The sequence below is a fragment of the Cupressus sempervirens genome, chromosome 11 (assembly GCF_028749045.1).
Source record: "Cupressus sempervirens isolate cs-2001-9-10 chromosome 11, ASM2874904v1, whole genome shotgun sequence".
In the NCBI taxonomy this organism is placed as follows: domain Eukaryota; kingdom Viridiplantae; phylum Streptophyta; class Pinopsida; order Cupressales; family Cupressaceae; genus Cupressus; species Cupressus sempervirens.
The window spans coordinates 770,622,827-770,641,348 of NC_143128.1; the positions used below are offsets into that span (position 1 = coordinate 770,622,827).

Consider the following 18,522-nt stretch of genomic DNA (forward strand, 5'->3'; position numbering starts at 1 on the left):
AGACCATAATAAATACATGCAATTTTTGGTCGTCACGCCATAACAAACTTAAACACAAATACCCTAAAAGTGGGAAATAATGAATCTCTTATGGGCATATAACCAGCCCCATACTTTCCTGAAAGTACGCTTCAGATATGTGCACTGAGGCCTAGCAGTAAAGCAATATTATTTGAGTTGCGGTCTTTTAAATAAAACACTAGAAAAACATAAAAGGTTGATATAAATGGCTTTCAAGTTCACTATAAAGTTCAATATAGAGTCTTAATAGTGGCCCCTAATAGAGCTGATCATAAGCCGTGTTCTTTGCACTAATACAGCCTTGAGGAAAAGAAAATTCATCATCAGTTTATTTAAAGACTTTGTCCTACCGAATTGATATAAACAAGCAAACGTTTAGCCTTGTAATCCATACTGAAATTGTATGTAGTTAGAGTTTCAGGATCTCAGGAACAATTCCATCCATTTGTAACACATTCAAAGTAGAAATATATCTGAAAACTAAATTCAGCATCACGTGAACCTTAATCTCATTGAAATTAGAAAAAGGTGACACTGATCCCTCTTATATTCTATTATGAAAATGCTATTGAGCATTTACAAGGAGATACCAGAAAGTCTCAAGGAATGTTGTGTAACATGAATCAATTTCACAATATATCCCATATCCCACTGGTTGATTTTGTGAAATATGCCAATGAACATTATAAATTAACGAAGGAAAAGATGGTCCCCTACAAAGAAAAACAGAATTATTAGAATAAGCAAAGTTTTATAGCTGAAGCTTGCCTTTCTTTACAACCAAGTGGGAAATTGTTCAAAAGATATGCAAGTGCAAATCCTTTGAAATATCTACCACCTGGGAGAGGGGATTTAAATGCCACCCAGAAGACATGTTTCTCTATCTAGAGAAGCTGGTCAAGGTTAAATAACCTGCAGAAACAAGAAGCCATCTATCAATTCTTCCACATTCTGCTCATTTTAGGATTCAATGTATATTGTAAATGACACAATTATGCCCAAGAATGCTTGAAGAACTAAAAAAAATCCATATTTTGGTGACTTACATTACACTGTCCTGCAGTCAGTTGAAGGATTGATGGTGCAATACAAGTCAAAGTATGCACCCACTTGCAGCACATGTTGGACCAAAAATACACATTCATAATTTGGTATTAGATCTCTCTAGAATACAGTAATTACTGCAAACTTCCGGCTATGCTATGGATGAGAATAAAGAAGATCATTAGAACACATTCAATACTTGAGGACCACTATCAATGCTCTGATGAGTGACTATACTAGGTTGGCTGCTCGTAGTCACACAGGTTTTTGTGTTTTGATACAACAAATTTGTCAGGGACCACAGAATGTCCATCCTGTGCACTTCTCTATTTGCCTGAATGTAAAATTGAGAATCCTGGTTAAGAAACACATACCATAGCAAAAAACAAAATACAGAACAGAATTTTCTCCAACAATTTCCAAAGAGAAATAGTTACAATTGGTCAGAACATTTGCTTGACCAAAATTTCATGGAGTAATTACCATCCACTTGTGAAAGTATATAGAATGCTTTTAGGATCCTGCTTGTTACTGTTAATTTAAAGTAAATACTAATATTACAACAGATTATTTGCTTTGTTGATTCTGACGCAGTCATAAGAATTTATTCTGTCCTTTTCACATCCATTATATATTTCAAGCACTTGCTACAAGAATAATAAGGCAATCTCATGCGGTAATTACCTCAACAGTGAAGCGTGCCCAGATCATATCATTACGAGCTTCCATGACTCCTTTTAAAATAGTAAGCCCCAGCCTCCGTATGATGTCTGCTATTTCAAGAAAGAGTCCTCGCTTCTCACAAACCATCTGCAATTGGCGTAGAATAGCACCATCACACCATGTTCTAAATGAATAAAACTAGATTTCTTAGTGAAAAAATAAACCTAGAGTTTTATGTGCAAATAAACACCTGCTCATATGATAACTGGATTTACCTCTATAAGCATCTGCCGAGGCTGACTCATATTCTCCACTATGATAGGGCATGTCATGCTTTGACCACCCACTTCCAGTGCCCAGCTGGTACCTCCTTCCATGTGACCTTTCCCAAGCAAACTTCTATCATTATCAAGCACCTACACAGTTTCCCAAGGCGATAAGAGATATATAAAGTCACTAGAATTCAAAATAATAAAAACAAAAAACTTGAAACATCCAGAAACAAGTAGCATACTAGTGTCAAATTGTCAATATATATCTGTGCTACTACTGGAATGGTCTCTAAGAGCTTAATTTCTTCCACAGAACAGAAAATACAGCAACAAAGAGCAGGAAGATGAGCAATGAAAAACAAAGATATCAGAATATCGCCAAAAAAAAATTGAAGTTCCAAACATGGAAAAAACAATTTTCAAAATTGAGCATAATAAGTTTACAATATCATGCCAAAATTTGAACAAGCAAACCCTTTTTAATATTAAAATGGGATAGTTTATGGTATTTATGACTGAACCTGAATGCACTAGCTGTTAAAACCCTTTTTGGATAACAGATGCATCAGATTTCACAGGGAAGGTGTCCTTGATGATGCAACTCATCTACTTTTATCATAGAAAACAATAATATGCCAAAATGAACTGGAGTAAATAACATGCAGATTGAAAATGGAACCATTCGTGTCCAGAAAGGAATGATTTCTTGAATATGGCCTGATTTACATTCTTGTCAAATTCAAATGACGGACATGCCAAAATAGGGATGGCAACACAGAAACACCTGGAGGGAGGAAACTTCTGATGAACTTGGCCAATTGCTCCACCAAGTTTTAATTTTGCTCGCGAGAAAATCGATATATAACATGGCAAAATGATTTGCACCCTTCACAGTCCTTATAATAAAATCAATAGTTTTTATTACCAAATAGATCTGCATATAATCTGAAGAAGAATGAATACACCTCCACAAGATCAATCTGAGATCAATAAAGCCTTGCTCAAAAGACTGGAAGTGACACACTGATGACCCTTTCAACAGGTCTACTGCCAGCAAAGGGTATAATTAATTCTCTACATTTACTTACTGTTCAAAAATTAAATGTGAGACGATCTGATCAAACAATCCCTCACGTGGAACAAAAATTTGTTTCCCAACTATTTGGCAAGCTAATGTTGAATCAAAGATTGCCCATTCACTAGGAGTTTACTTTATATAGGCCAAAGGCCTCATTGGCAACTGATTGATCCATTAGGTGTCTTGACCTCCACATTTCGTGGATACATTGAGACAATCAAGAATCTGTTTAGCTTTTATGCACATGCTCAAGCAGCATGGTCTTGGATCCGTTATTTCTGTAAATTCAACCAACCAGCACCTTCATTTGGCACTATGTCCTTCTGGCAGATGGGGCTAGATTTCCAAATAGATTTGCCCAGCAATGGCATGCTTTCAGAATGGAAATTTTGATTATCCCATGGAAACTAATACATACAATTTCATACGAACAATTATAGTACAAGCTGAAAAAAGGTATTAGTAGTAAATGGAAATACATAAAACAAAAACTTGCTTTCTAAACACAAACCAAATTTATAAATAGAGAGAAGTTCGTGCTACAGTGTTTTCTGATCACCATAGAGCAATTTAAGCCTCTGACATGTCTCAGAAATATGCCAAACATCGTAACTCCATCTTATTATATTCTTCTTGTGTAAGTTATATCATTACATAATGACATCATCATGCCTAGGCCTGCTGAAATTCATAAAACACTAACTTTCTTTAAAAAAATGCAATACCATGGAATCACACTCAAAAATGTTAGCAAAGCTTGGTGTGTTTATTTAAATGGACAATAACCATCCAAATCATCCAATTTACATGCTTTAGTGTCGACAAACATGGTTGTTGCAAACAAACCGAACTATATACATGTAATGATTCTGAATTTGTGTACACAAGAATGTCAACGAAAACTTAGCTACTGTTTAGATAGCAAGGAATCTTGACATTGTTTGAAATATGTTATCTAGCAGATATATTTCCTAGCTGAAACAAAATCATGAAAAAATTTAAGGTCTCAGATCAGTACAAGTAAACATAAAACTTCACCTTTGGCTCACAATTTTGCTTTAGTTTATCAGCATGCTTGGTAACACTTTGCAAGAAAAGCAGGTGCTTGATGGTGCGCTCCAACAAAGCATCTATGCTGCACTGCATCATTGGATAACATGAGTTTGTCAGCAAGACACAGCATTGCCATGAGGTTCTCCAAAATAACTTTAAAATCATGCCTTTTAATAGAAACTGAAAAGAAGTAACTCGATGAAAATAGTATAAACATAGAGTCAGGAGTCACCTTGGTTCCATTAGGTACAATTTCTCTGAGTTCTTTAACACGATCCTGGATCTGCTGCCTATCCTTAGGCCTTGGTCTAGAACTTTCACCAGGTTTAGCCCTTTTCCTATTGACTTTGACTGGCTCATCTGATTTTTTTGATTGATTAAGCCCCAAGTTTTCAATCTTTTCACTCTTACTATCTTCAAACAATGAACCAAGTTGAGTCTTCAAATCGGAATTGTTAAGTGATCTTTTTGCATATACCCCACCTTGGCACCCAGGTCTAAAGGAACTTTGAACACTTTTGATGTCTGCATTATTTTTACAATGAGAAAGGTCTACATCCTTAGATTGCTCAGAACCATTAAATGATCCTGTGAAACAAGAACTGGCCTTAACTGAGGCACTATCTGCGGGAGCACATTTTGAGAAAGAAATCTTGGAGGATGTATTGTCATCTGCATTGTAGTTGACAGGGGAAAATATCTTAGCCACTACTGCATCTAAAAGATGTTCAGATTTTCTCTCGCAAATAAAACCCCTCTCCAGCCGCCTATCTATGGATGCATTAAAATTCGGTGAAATGTTAACTTCAGATGGGCATGCTGAACCAATGGATGCCCCAAATGAGTGTGATATAAGATTTTCATTACTTGCATGACTCATTGGCAAGGATATGTCATCCCATAAGGCCTGCTCTTGTGTTGTTTTTGAAACAGAACCCAAAACATCCAAGAATTCATCAGTGTCAGGAAGGGTAGTTGAATTTATAGAACTTCCCTGTCCACTTGTTAAAGATTTAGGATCATCGAAAGCATAAGAAACACACCCAACTGTAGTAGGAAGCCCTTCTGCAAGGGCAGCCTCTGAACCGTTGGAACTTTCTTTTGCTGAACAAAAGTTATCAATCATAACATCCTGGAAAAAGGACAATCCACCTTTTGTTGTCATTTCTTTGTGCCAGAGCTGAGATTCCAATTCAAGGGTTGCAGGTATTGAAAAGTCATCCTGTAAAGAAGGTATAAGATCATTGCTGAGCGGATCGTGTATAGCAATCTCACACTGCCCAGATGTCATGCCCCAAGAATCACAGTGAGGATGCTGAGCCAGAGAAGTCCCTGAAGAAAACACAGAATCCTTCAGTGCCGGGCAGCTGATATCTACCTCAAACAATGGAATGTTGTCCAACTCTTCAACCCCATTAGTATGCAGTAGAGGAACCAACGAAGCTTCAGAAGGTGCAGATTGCCTACAAACATCCTGGAGCGCTGGAAAAGAAGATAGAATCTCATTCTGTATCAAGTTACTTATATGAGATGGCCCTGTCTCAAACAAAGCTCTCTTATGCATACCTTCATCCCTGGCAGATTCACTCAAATTGCAGCACATAATTTTATCAGAATTAGTCAAATTAACTGCATCAAATGTTGGATTAAAAAATGATGCTTCTTGAAAAGTAGAATGTGTACTATTCTGAATATTTGATTGGCCCGTTCTCTGCAAATCGATTGGAAGAAGGGGAGTCAATTGCCCTTGCATCCTCATTTCCTTTGTTGTTTGCAGCTCTATAAGTTCTGAACTATTATTCCTTTTTCCTGAAGCAACAAATAATGATTGGTGATTGCGATCCTTAAACGAACTTTCTTGAAACATGCCCTGAATAGGGTATATTACTCTAGCATGGGGCATAACCTTGGATTCTTTTAATAAAGTTTCCTGCTCATGGGCAAGTGAAGGTGTGGGGCAACTTAATTGAATTTCTTTCTTCTGTAATTGAGAGAATTCGCTTGATGTTTTAGCTAAAATACTAGAACTGCATACAAAAGGCAATGCATGAGCCTCTGCTTGGGATCCTTTAGATATACCCAAGAGAGAAAACGAATCACCACCTTGTTCTAATACTTTTGAAGTTGAATCTTTTACTATCGTCTGATTAGATATCCCATCAAGCAATGATGTGTATTTCATTCCTGTAACGGACTTTGTTTCATGTATCCCTCCACTAAATAATTCTTTAACACAGTCATGTGTAAATGTTCTTGATACTTTGTGAACGCTTCCAAATAATGTCTTTACATGTCTTACAAAATCCAAATCCTCCATAATCTGCACACATACAAACCAAACTTACCCTGAATATAATTCAAAACAATTCATTTGAATTTGGCTATGAATCTAACATACATTACAATTTACATGTTAAAAAGATTTTCAACTCTCCCTCATTTCCAATGTCTAAAAATATTTATGTTCATCATTTTATATATCAATTAAAAACATTAATTCGACTATATTGAAATGTGTTTTTAATTCATATTTGGCATAGGAATAATAAACTGCACAGCACTTCATTTAATGTAGTGAGTGAAAACTGCATGTTATGAGTGCCTGGTGACCTGGATCATTTGTGTCGGGGGCTGAGAAGCCAGAGAACCCTCATGGACAGATTAAAAGAAGTAAAAATGTGTATGTGGTTCTAATTTCGACACTCCATTCCTCAGTTGCTTCAAGGCAAGAATCAACTCCTACCAGAGTGGAGCTTCTAAGTTCTCTCTACCTTTATTGTTTACATCTTTTAACATTTTGCAGACAACAATGTCTTATTTATCTTTGACGGACATACAATATTGTACGCAGGGGAAGAGAAACATTCAACTAACATCTAGGTAATGGCTTAGTTACCGCTTCTCTGCTGAAATGGCCGGATGCTGGTTCTGATGCATCCAGATGCTTGGGTGCGTTAGGATGCTGCATGGATTCTCCCTGAAAGTGCATCCTGGGACTGTGGGTTCTTGGTGGATGCACTGCAGCACATCCAGCAAGAATCCACAGGTCCAGGATGTGCTTCCTAGGAGAATACGGGAAGCATCCAGGACCATCTAGAAAGCACCCACAGCCAAAACTTCTTTTAGATGTCAATTTTAGCATGTATTTAATTGATGATGATGAGAATGTGGTTTTTTTGAGAATTCTTATGATTCTGAATGACTGAATTTGATTAGTGAATTTGAAGTTGAACTATCAATGGTGAAGCATCATGCTATGGAATGGTTTATTTTTGTACATTTCTTGCATTTCTTTACATACATAAATTTTAGTACATATATATTATTATATTTATATATATATGGACGCACCCAAACGCATCCAAAATCCCCCAAAAAAAAAAATTCCTCGCATCAGCACCCCGCACACCCGCATCAGCATCAGCATCAGAATCAGCATCGGTTACTTAGGGTAATGGTCATTTACTCACTGCCTACACATCTATTTTCCCATGCCTCAAATATAACTCTTAACTAAAAGAATTATCTAATGATCCCTCTTGCGCAAGGAAGGCTGCAATAAAGCTCCAATGAATATAAATAAATATATTTCTGGTTTTTAGAATGTTTCAAATTTTCAAGAATCTAGAAAGTTAATATTAATGGGGTCAATGATTCTATGATCTAGAAGACCAGGTTACCTATTGGCAATCTGATGAGACTCCATCCTTAGCCATAGGAATATAGCACCAACAAACAAGAAATCATTCCTGAAATAACTTTTCAAGACTGAGGAGAATTCTTAATTTAAGTTAAATAAGTTACCATGAATAACAAAATATTCACCATGCAGTTGTCTGAAATCTATACTTTCAATCTTAAGTAATTCATCATGCAGTAGCACCACAAAATAACTGTCCTTAAACACATCAAAACTTTGTAGTGCACTTACAATCTGCCTTGAACCAAGTTGAACCACTCCATATGGCACTGCCGCTATAACTGCAATTGTCTGCATGAGGATAGACATAATATTTAATAAACAATAGCCAATGGTGCAGAGTTGTTTTGAAAATTAAAAAAAGGCATCAACAGACTAGAAACTTGAAACCATTTCTCACACTAAACATGTGCCTACCCAACTCCCAAGTGAAAAAAATGCAAAAATTATGAAAAATCCTCTCACCTTTATTCCAGCTGCACATTGATTTTTCCAGCCATCAGGATACTGCAGTTAACATGAACAAGTTTAAATACAGAAAAACTAATAAAATGTAAATCTCACCCCTGTCAAAAAAAAACAAATTCTGAAAATCATACTTCAAATTATTATCTGTTGAAATAGATAAAATCAGTAAGTAGTTTTACATCCCACATGAGGATTTGTGTAAGAATCATTTGCATAGACAAAAAAAGTTGTTCTCGGTCATTGATCAACACAACAGAAGAATTTCTCTAAGTTTTAACCATCAGTAAAATAGAAATGGTTATTAGTTCATTTGTTACTTCATAGTCAATTATGTTGACTGTCCTGGTCCAAATAAATGCCCAGTATATGTGCTTTGCATTTGGTTACTAACCTCAAAACTTGAGGATCCACTTAGTGACTCAAGAAAAGTCCTCCCACTAATAAAGTTCTCTTGAAAGATCCACTGATGCCTTCCAGAGAAGGCAATGTTTCCAATGGTGCTGGAACAAGAATCGTTAGAAACTGCCATAAGTAAATTGTTCAAAAATGCTTTTTAATTGACCAGGAAAGATTAGAAACATTCAACATTTTAAAACTTGCAAATAAGATTTAAACATAAAGCATGAAAACAGAGAGAAAGTTATACAAATCATACTCCACGCGGTATTTCTCAATCTTTGAGCCATAAAAAGCACACTTTTACTGAATTTAAGAAAAACTAATATAGAACAATCTATCATTGAGTGTGAAACTTGGAAAACAAAATGGCAAAACCTTTGATAAATTAATAGAGGTGGTTTACTGCAGCATTGCCTGTGCATATACAACTTAGTTAAATAAAATTACTATTTGTCACACTTGCCCGCCTCAACATTAAAAAATCTTTCCACCTCAACATAAAAAGATCTTTTAGCGCACCGATGCCTCAAAATAAACAAGGATTGGCTACAGGTAAATATTTAAATTTCAAAGATATTATTCCCATGAATTCAACCTAGAACACATCATCCAACCATGCACTACACAATAAATCCATCAAACATAATAGCACCATCCTTTCTAACAAGCCTTTCCAGTAAATTAAGTTTGCCAATAGCAATATATCACAAACAATCTAGTTACCAAAAAACTGTGTGGTAAAGGGCATACCCTTCTCCAAATGGATGCATCTGATGTGACATGTTAGCCACAAGTTGTTCAATTTTATCTTCCATGGAAAAACCATCTTGACTATGGTCTCCATGATTGAGTAGTGTTCCTCCAGTATCCCATCCGTTCAGAAGAGAGTTGGTTGACGTGAACATGGAATTATTTGAAAAGTTTGATGATTTCACAGATAAATAGTGACCATCTTCCCATGTAAGAATCCTGAAAAACAATGACAAGAAAACTGAGCTTTTGCTTACTTGTCTAGCAATGTTTACAAGTGATTTTTATATGTGCTAATATATTGACACCATTCTACAATTCACAGTTTCATAATGAATACGTTCCCAATGCTTGATAACTGGACCTGTTGATCTCTTGAAGCAATGAAAATTTAAGTCCCTACCACAGGCTACAATATAAGTGAAATTAAAAAACCTCTAGCTATCAAATTCTCAAAAAAGAGAGAACTTCATGAAGAACAAATCTGCTTTCTTTCACTCTGTTCAACTTTTATATGTTTTGTACAACCCAATAGTGATATGGTAATACCCATTTACATCTGACTGGTTGTGTCATATGTTGAAACCAGCACTGTACCTGAAAGAGAAGTGAATTTTCAGGTCTACAATGAGGCAGAAATTTCACTTACAAGATTTCCTCTAGTTGAATCACACTAAAAGTACTTTTTTAGGTAACTGAAACATCTGTGGTGCAAATGCAAACAACTAACGCTTAACATATAACACTAATCCAGCAAAAGGTAAGAAATACTTGTCCTATTAAAAACAACCACAATGTGACAACGACTGAGTAGAGGACCAACATATATACACAAAGATGCATGAACAAGTTTAGACACAATTAATTGAGTAACCCACTGAAACCTTGTATAAACAGGTTTACAGATCATGCAATCGTCAATCCAATCCCTGCAAATGTTTCTGTGCTAGGCTGGAGCAGATCATGGATACAAGACGCTCAAGTCAATCCACAAATTGTCTTAGAGATGATCAATAGACAAAACAGGGTCAGATTTCAAGCTTAAGTGTTTAAAAAGACCTTCATTGTTGGAGGAAATGGTTAATATGTTTGACTAGTTACACATTCAAGCTCATGAAATAAAAGCCTTACCTGTACCACTGACCAAGCAAACCTCCGCAGCTGGTAAGAAAAGTTCTATAATAGCAAACTTAACAAAGTTCATATAATTATAAGACTAAGCAAGATAAGCAGGAACACACAATTTAAATGAGAATCAAGCAAATGCACATGAACACTCGGTTGAAGCATAGCCCGTGAACATTTGAAAAGAAAACACCTACGTGATGAAAAAATCACATGCACCATTCCAACTAAGAAGTCCAACAGCAGTAACAAATTGCAAAGAATATTTCACAGAAAACTAAATGTGCGAGCCGCAGGGTATGGGGAATATGAATGCTACCAACAAAAACGCTTAAATAAGCATTCAATTCTCTGCATCCACAGAGACTGAGCTTGCTTTTGAAGACAGGACTGGCAAAATATACACTATTTAAATAGGCTTAACTGGCATTAAGGTTCTTTTCTCTCTAGCATCTTGATGATGGATCATGTAGTATGATCCGAAACATTGATGTAAAAAAGCTATACACAATCAAATCCAAAAATTTGAAAGCATTGGCATTTAGTTTACACTACAACCATTTAAGACTTAAACTAAGGCATATAAGTTTTCCAGTTCTCAACCAAGGGAGGTACCGAATTCATGTATATAATCCAGGGATTCTTTTTCATTCAAAACGATGTACCTTTAAACCCCTCTAAAGCCATCCATATACAACCTTTCACGGAAAAATTAAATAAACCATCCATCCAACAATTTTTGTGCACCTAATGCATTGTGAAGATGCATTCTCGTATAGATGGTGTGGATCTGTAACCCTGCATACAGTTAGTTCAGATAATTCACCGACATGCAAATAATTTTTATGTGCGAATTCGCAAATATTCATTTACAGCAAAAGACGTCGGAAAAACCTGTTTGGTTCCGAAAACAGGCCTGCGAATATTTTAATTTAAAAAAAAAAAGTTCTCGCTCTCGTACTGAACTAAACAAACAAGCACGTAATGTTCAGAACCTACTTTAAAAAAATTCGAAAAAAAATGACGAACATATCCACAATTGTTCCTTATATCATCTGGATTTATTTTTTTTAAATGCATTGAGGAACTCAAATATTGTGTAAGATTAATTTAAGAAAGACCAAAGAGCGGGAGCATTTAAAACAAGCATTATTGTCTACCTCGAATCTGCATGTAATAACTGGAAAAATCAGAGAAAAAAACATTATCACTTCCAACGCTGGGATGTTCAACCTTTACTAGTTACAAAATGAAACAAAACAGAATGAAGCTGCATGAAGATAACTCACCAGTGTTATTTTCGTCTAGGCATTATTACGCAAAAGAAGCCGGATTAAGTATTAAACTCAGAAGAAACAATAAACAAATTATCCATTCCGATCGTTTATCCTTCACTACTTCCCAAACAAAAATAAAGTTAACCAACCAGTGCTCATAAGTAACCAGCTAAATTCAGAGCAAAACGCTACAAAACAATGACTAACACTATTATACTTCTAGAATATTTAGCGCCTAATTCTTCCAAAACAAAACAGAATAAATAAATATCACTGACCAGTGCTACTTTTCATTCTAAGCCTACACAAATATATATAGTAACTGCTAAATCGAACAAAAGGCTATCGGGACGATCTCCTAATGATATATGTACTGCTGGAATATTTCTCCCCGCCAATCCACAAAATAAAATAAAACAAAAATGAACATAACTAATCACAGTCAGTTTCATCATCCTTCACGTTATTTCTACTGCCGGAATGTTTATCCGTGGCAACGCAACAAAGTCATTGACATTCCTGAGAAGAAACGAGAGAAAAGGCATTAAAACTTTACATGCTGCTACGTAACTTAAGCTTCCAGAAAACAGCATAACTCCAACCATTGTTGGAGCAGAGACTTTGAAGGGCCTCACGCAACGTAAGCTGCGCCATGTCCGTCTTATTCTTCTTCCTCGTGGCGCACACAACCACAACACATTCGATAGCTTACAGTTCAAAAAATCCGTCTCGTCGGAGGCCGCTATCACTTCAGCCCGTCGTAAAAAGGATGATCATCACGGCAAAACCCTTTCAAGTTCGCCTGATCCAGCAAACACTCTAACTCCCGCGACAGGAAGCCCTCCCCGCCTGTTTTGCGCGCAATCCACCGCTTCGCTTCCTCACTGGCTCCCCGCTTATTGGCAAAAGCATTCCACAGTCCATCCTTCTTTGCGACAAACTCAAAAAAAACAAAACGCTCCACAGAAAACCCTAACCACACCTAAAAACCACCACCACAACCGCGGCCAGCAGTAAAGAACTAGCAGACGTGAAAAAACGAACCAAACTAAAAACACCGAGCTACACAGCGAACAAAATTTTCCACTATCTCCTTCCTCTACACTATTCCACAGGCTCTAACCTCGAACAACACAATTCTCACCATTTTGACACGATAATCTTCAAATCTACAACCACAAACACTCCAGAGCTCAAAACTGAACAAACGATCACGTACTCAACTGATTCCCCATGCAGAACACAAAAACAGGTACGAATTCATTGACCGCGCAAAGGAAAGACTAATAAAAAAATCTCCTCTTCCTTCTCCAGACAGATCCTCGCCTAAAGCTTCTCAGTATCTTCCTTCCTTCCTTCCTTCTCCGCCGGATTCGATCCCGGGTGGCTCAATAGGGTTTCAACTTTCTGTTCTTTTCAATTTCGTCCGCTTGCTCTTTGCGGGCAGCAGTTTATTGTCGCCTTCACACCCAAGTTGCGCCCTGGATAACGATGCCCGAAATAATTATAAATCATTTCCCCAAAAACTAAAGGCGACCGTACCGACCAGCCCGTTACCCGAAAAAGAGAAAAATATACTGAAAAAACGCGCAGAGACAGTAATTTTACCACAGCATTTCCGAGGGCTGTTCAAACTGCCCGGCAAACCACTGTTCCTTTCCCGGGCAGGGCAGTAAAAGGTGTTATTATGACTTCTGATTGCGCTGTCCCCACTGCCACAAATATTCCTCTTCACATTCATATTTATATTCCTATTCCCCCCTGGATTTAATATTTATATTTCGCCTGCAGTGTTCTCATTATTGTGATAATTGTGTGTGGCAGTGCTGGAAATCTGTGTATTCGCAGAGATTGTGAGGTTTGTAGGGATCATTTCTTCTTCTTCTTCATCTTCCGAGACATTCCCTCAGCAAATGTTCGCTATTGCAGACCAGAATACAGGAGAGTACACTTCAGCGAATGTTAAGCCCGTCAATTTTAATGGCGTCTCGGGGAGATAGTCACCCGGTGGTTATCGTTAAATTATGCCGGATGAATAAGATCCAAAAGCTGATTGAAAAGTTTTGCCTTTGAGAAATAAAATAAAATCTACACAAGTTGAATGCAAAGCACACGTTCTAATGGAAAACACTTGGAATAAACAGAAATATAAAGTTTTCTGATTAGTATGATGTATAATTTTGCAGTTCCGGTAATTTATTTATTTGCTATTTGTTATTCTTATTTTCTATATATTTTTAGATTGTTAAAAGGATTATCTTTTTTAAAATGTTCAAATATAGTCAAATTGTTATTAAATTTAAACTTTAGAGAGGAATATTGAAATTGTCCAACTACAATTTATTTGATATTTTATCATTTTTAAATAATGCCATCATCAATATAAGATAAAGTTTGTAGATAAAGGCACTAGCATGAGAAGTTAGTCAGCAAGGCGAATGTGTACATATATTGAAGTACTTATGTGGATTTTGAAAAACCATATGCTCCAATTTATTGGAATTATGTAAATAATCTAGGGTTCATTCCCAATCTTTTGTATATCTGGTGTTGTGATTATTGGTGACTGGGGTATGCCCCCTTTAAAATGTAATAATAAAGTACGCTTGTCCTGGGCTAGACTGGAGGTTTTCTTCTTCGTTCTTTCCTACCAATGCCCGTTTGAATGGAGACAGTTGATGTACTTTTATCTTTTATGTTATTAAAATTATTAAGGCCTTGGTCGTTTACCGATCAAAAAAAAGTTCATAGATAAGGCAAAAGTCTAATGCAAAATATAAGTGTGATCTTCAACATGTTGATTTGTGCTTGTTGACTTAGTTAGTGAGCTTCTTCAAGGTAGTTCCAAAATTCGCGAAGTTATCCATATGGTTTCTCCAGTCAAAGCCATCCTTCAGCTCATAGACTAACATGGTGGAGTGACCAGCTTCGAGAGATCTTCTGTTTTCAAAAAAATTAGATTTTTTTTTTAATGAATAGTCATTTTCTATTAATAAATAATATACTAAGATTACAATTCACAAAAAAGGGTCGAGGGATGCAAGATCACCTCGTGAGAGTTCACACGGCCGAAGCTAGAATCATAAACTATTCATTAAAAAAAAAGGTGGCTAAAGTAGTGCCTGTTGAGGGAGGTGGCTCATCGTGATTATGGAAGCCAATCATCTTTGGGATTGGAAGGCGGATGGGGAACAGTCCAACCATCAACGGCAACATCCTTCATATCCAGTCACCATTTCCAAAGACCACTTCATCATCACCATCGCTAGGAGAGCGATGGTGGGAAGCCTGGGAGCGGTGGCGGGAAGCCTGGGAACGTGGAGTACCCGTTCAGATCGACAGACTTTTGACTTATTGCTTTATGCAATTCCAATGCACTTAATTCATAAAGTTGTGACCAATTGGAAGTGGTATCCTGCCACTCCTTTCATCAGTTACAAACCAAGATGGCTTTCTTCCCATCTGCCGATGGAGGATACGCTCAATCAAAGATGGCACTTGCAATCTTCTGTTTCTCAATGGAGGAAGCGCTTTGACACTATTTGGAGTGTTATTACACAACCCAAGATTGCCCATTTTGCTTGGTGTGTGGCTTTTCAAGGCATTCCCCTTGGGCCTAGGCTCAAAATCCAAAATTTTGTATTTGATCCCTCTATAATTAATTCAAAGAAAATAGATTATTAAGTTAAATATGGTTTTGTTTTTTTAATTAGAAAAATTAGTTATTTAATTAATTGATTGGGAGAATGTAAATTCCTATTATAATCTAGTAAGCCATTACAAATTACTTCCCACTACAATTTAAACATTTAAACTTGAAATTGAATGCATGACCTAGCCTACCTTAGGTAACAAGTGGCTTCCGTAAGTAGTAGTTTAATTAGATAGAGTAATATATTAATTTTAATAATTATAATATAGAATCAATTAATTGATTGGTATATTTATGAATATTGCCTCCTAATAGGATAGTGAAATAGAATAATAATGAAAAGAAAAGAAATTTTCAAAATTTTCTCTATGTGAATATATTATTTAAACCATGTTTTATATTATGTGTGGAAGAATCATTTTATATAACCTTTGTTTGTTTATTCAAAAAGTTGTCTTGTAAAATGGTCTAGATACATATGATATGAATATTAAATTTAAACTTTAAGAAGGACTATTGAAATCATGGAAGTACAACTTACTTTTAAGAAAATCATATTTTTACCATTAATATATATAATATTTTTAAATTTGTAAATATATAGTTTTTGAATTAGTATAATGTAGAATTGTTGTGTTGTTACTTAGAAGTTAAAATTTGAGAATTATATTATAACTAGAAGAATCATTTTGTATAAAAAATAAAAAGTCATATTATTATTTAATTTCAACTTTTAATTATTCAAGTACAACTTACTTTGAATTATTAATATTTTATTATTCTTACTTTTTCATTGATTTTTAGATTTAAATTTTACTAAATTATAAATAACTATATCTAATCAAATCAAAGATTGTTAAGGTAAATTTTGGTACTTCTCTAATATGCATATCACCTTTCATTACATTGAAACCAAAAATCAAATCCATAACTTAATTTACCTAAAGAAATATTTGAAAGTGAATGAAATGACATAGAAAATTTGTATATTGCAATGTTCACCTCTAACGTATCAATCTCTTAATTTTCTTGAAATGACAAAGAATTTTTTTAGTTTTTTTAAATATATTATTTAAATATGTTTCCTTATATATTTTAGTTTGTTTTAAAAATTATCTTACAATTTTTTTTTAGATATGACCATAAGACTATTACCCTTAAACTTTAGGGATGAAATGAAATTGTGCATTTGTACAACCTACTTTAAAAAATTATATTTTATGAATATGCTTTATTACTTTTTTTAATATTTCAATTTTATTAAAAATAGATAATTATCTAAAATCAATTCATTTTTCCTTCAAATGGAGAACTAAATTTATCTATTTAAAGGCAAGCCCTCTTATAACCTCTCAAATGAGATAAAGCATAACTAAAAGTGAATGAAATAATTGAGAAATTTGTTTATTGGATTGATTAACTCTAACTTATCATCAACCCCTCACTCTTAGTTTTCCCTAAATAATCAAGAAATTTACTTTATGTGAATATATTATTTTACATATGTTTTTATTATATTTAAAAGAATCATTTTGTATATATTTTTTAAGTTATTTGAAAGAATATCTTAAAAAGAAAGTCTAAATATATAGGCATATGACAATTGTGCAAGTACAACTTGCTTTAATTCTTTCTTGATTTATGATTCTCATTTTTTTTAGATTTAAAACTTAAAAAAAATAGACAATGATTTGAAATAAAATGAAAGTTTGTTTAGTTAAAATTTGGCACTTCCCTTTTTAAACTATAAAACTCAATAGTTTAGTCTATTGATGGGGATGTTATCTCTTTAACAAGGAAAATCTTTCTATAAACTCTCAAGTGGTGTATAATTGACCTCTTACTATGCAAACCTAGCTAACATCAACTAAGAGTCTAGCCTCCAACTTATCATCAACCCTAGTTATGAAAATGCTCAAGATTTTGTTATGTGAATATATTATTTAAAGTATGGTTTAGATTATATATAGAAGAATTTTTATTGGTTTATTCAACATGATATCTTACAAAATTGTCGAGATATAATGAGATGAATATTAAATTTAGTCTTTAGAGAGGAATATTGAAATTATGTATGTATAACTTATTCATTTTTTTCATATTTTAAGATTCTTAGGTTTTTTCCTTTATTTTCATATTCAAGATTCAAATAAATTATAAATAATTATTTTAAATAAAATAAAATAGTGTATAAAAAATTTGTATTTTATATATATACAACTATAATTCTTTCATAGGCAAGAGCCTACAATGCAATGGTCAATTGTGAGCCTCTCATCATAGAGGTCTTGGATTCAAATTTACTCAAGCTTCACACATAATAATAATTAATCTAAACAAATAAAAATAATAAAAATGATCTCTAGGATTAAAAAAGTTAAATGGATTTCTATTTCAAATATTTATTACGTCATTATTATTATTTTAAAATTAAGACGAATTAGTAGGTAAAATTGTTTGGAGTTTAGTTATTGGACAAGGCAAGCTCTCCCAATAATCTTTGGAGAAATGTACAATATAAAATCATATAAGAACATATAACAAAAAAATTTAATTTTAAAAACTTTGACATATAGAAGAACAATATGAATTAAAATTTAATAGACAAGTGCCACGTAGTGGCTAAGTACTTGCATTTAATAATGCAACTAATTATAATTGATAAGTAGGAGATAATTTCCATAGCAAGTCAAATTGTGATATTGCTATCAAGATTTAATTATGTGATTTTGAGTCAAACTCATTGACTCGTGTTTCATGAGTAGTGATTCAACATGAATCCATCTCTCATGAGAATAAATGGAACACTTAGCACTCATTGGATCTAGGTGATGCTCACAAGGTTGAAACACTGAGACTTCCCGGGATTCATCCTTGTGAGCATCACCTAGATCCAATGAGTGCTAAGTGTTCCATTTATTCTCATGAGAGATGGATTCATGTTGAATCACTACTCATGAAACTAAGTGCCAGGAAGTCCCGATGCTTCACCCCTATGAGCATCACCTAGATCCAATGAA

General features: G+C 34.7%; 1 protein-coding gene across 2 annotated transcripts; it reads right to left on the reverse strand.

The window, feature by feature from the left end:
• Window positions 1-495: 495 nt before the first annotated feature.
• On the reverse strand, window positions 496-13,331 carry LOC149531881 (transcription factor EMB1444-like). Of its 2 annotated transcripts, none has more exons than XM_089811394.1 (11): window positions 12,407-13,331; window positions 9,449-9,667; window positions 8,691-8,799; window positions 8,297-8,338; window positions 8,063-8,122; window positions 4,364-6,451; window positions 4,117-4,218; window positions 2,004-2,144; window positions 1,750-1,875; window positions 1,068-1,399; window positions 496-933 (listed from the first exon to the last, which is right to left on the reverse strand). In XM_089811394.1, the coding sequence occupies exons 1-10, from the start codon at window positions 12,502-12,504 to the stop codon at window positions 1,247-1,249; spliced, it is 3,138 nt and encodes a 1,045-aa protein (XP_089667520.1). In that variant the 5' UTR covers window positions 12,505-13,331; the 3' UTR covers window positions 496-933; window positions 1,068-1,246. The 2 variants fall into 2 exon arrangements, with proteins under 2 accessions (XP_089667520.1, XP_089667519.1); XM_089811393.1 differs by having other exon boundaries at window positions 1,068-1,420.
• Window positions 13,332-18,522: the final 5,191 nt, after the last annotated feature.

What these genes read in the sequence shown, in the direction of transcription:
- LOC149531881 (XM_089811393.1), bottom strand. Translation starts at nt 12,504, where the DNA reads ATGGCGCAGCTTACGTTGCGTGAGGCCCTTCAAAGTCTCTGCTCCAAC. An exon ending in CTTAAGTTACGTAGCAGCAT is followed by an intron (nt 9,668 to 12,406) that starts GTAAAGTTTTAA and finishes ATTGTTTTTCAG; the next exon opens with GATTCTTACATGGGAAGATG. An exon ending in AACTTGGTTCAAGGCAGATT is followed by an intron (nt 6,452 to 8,062) that starts GTAAGTGCACTA and finishes GTATGTGTGCAG; the next exon opens with ATTATGGAGGATTTGGATTT.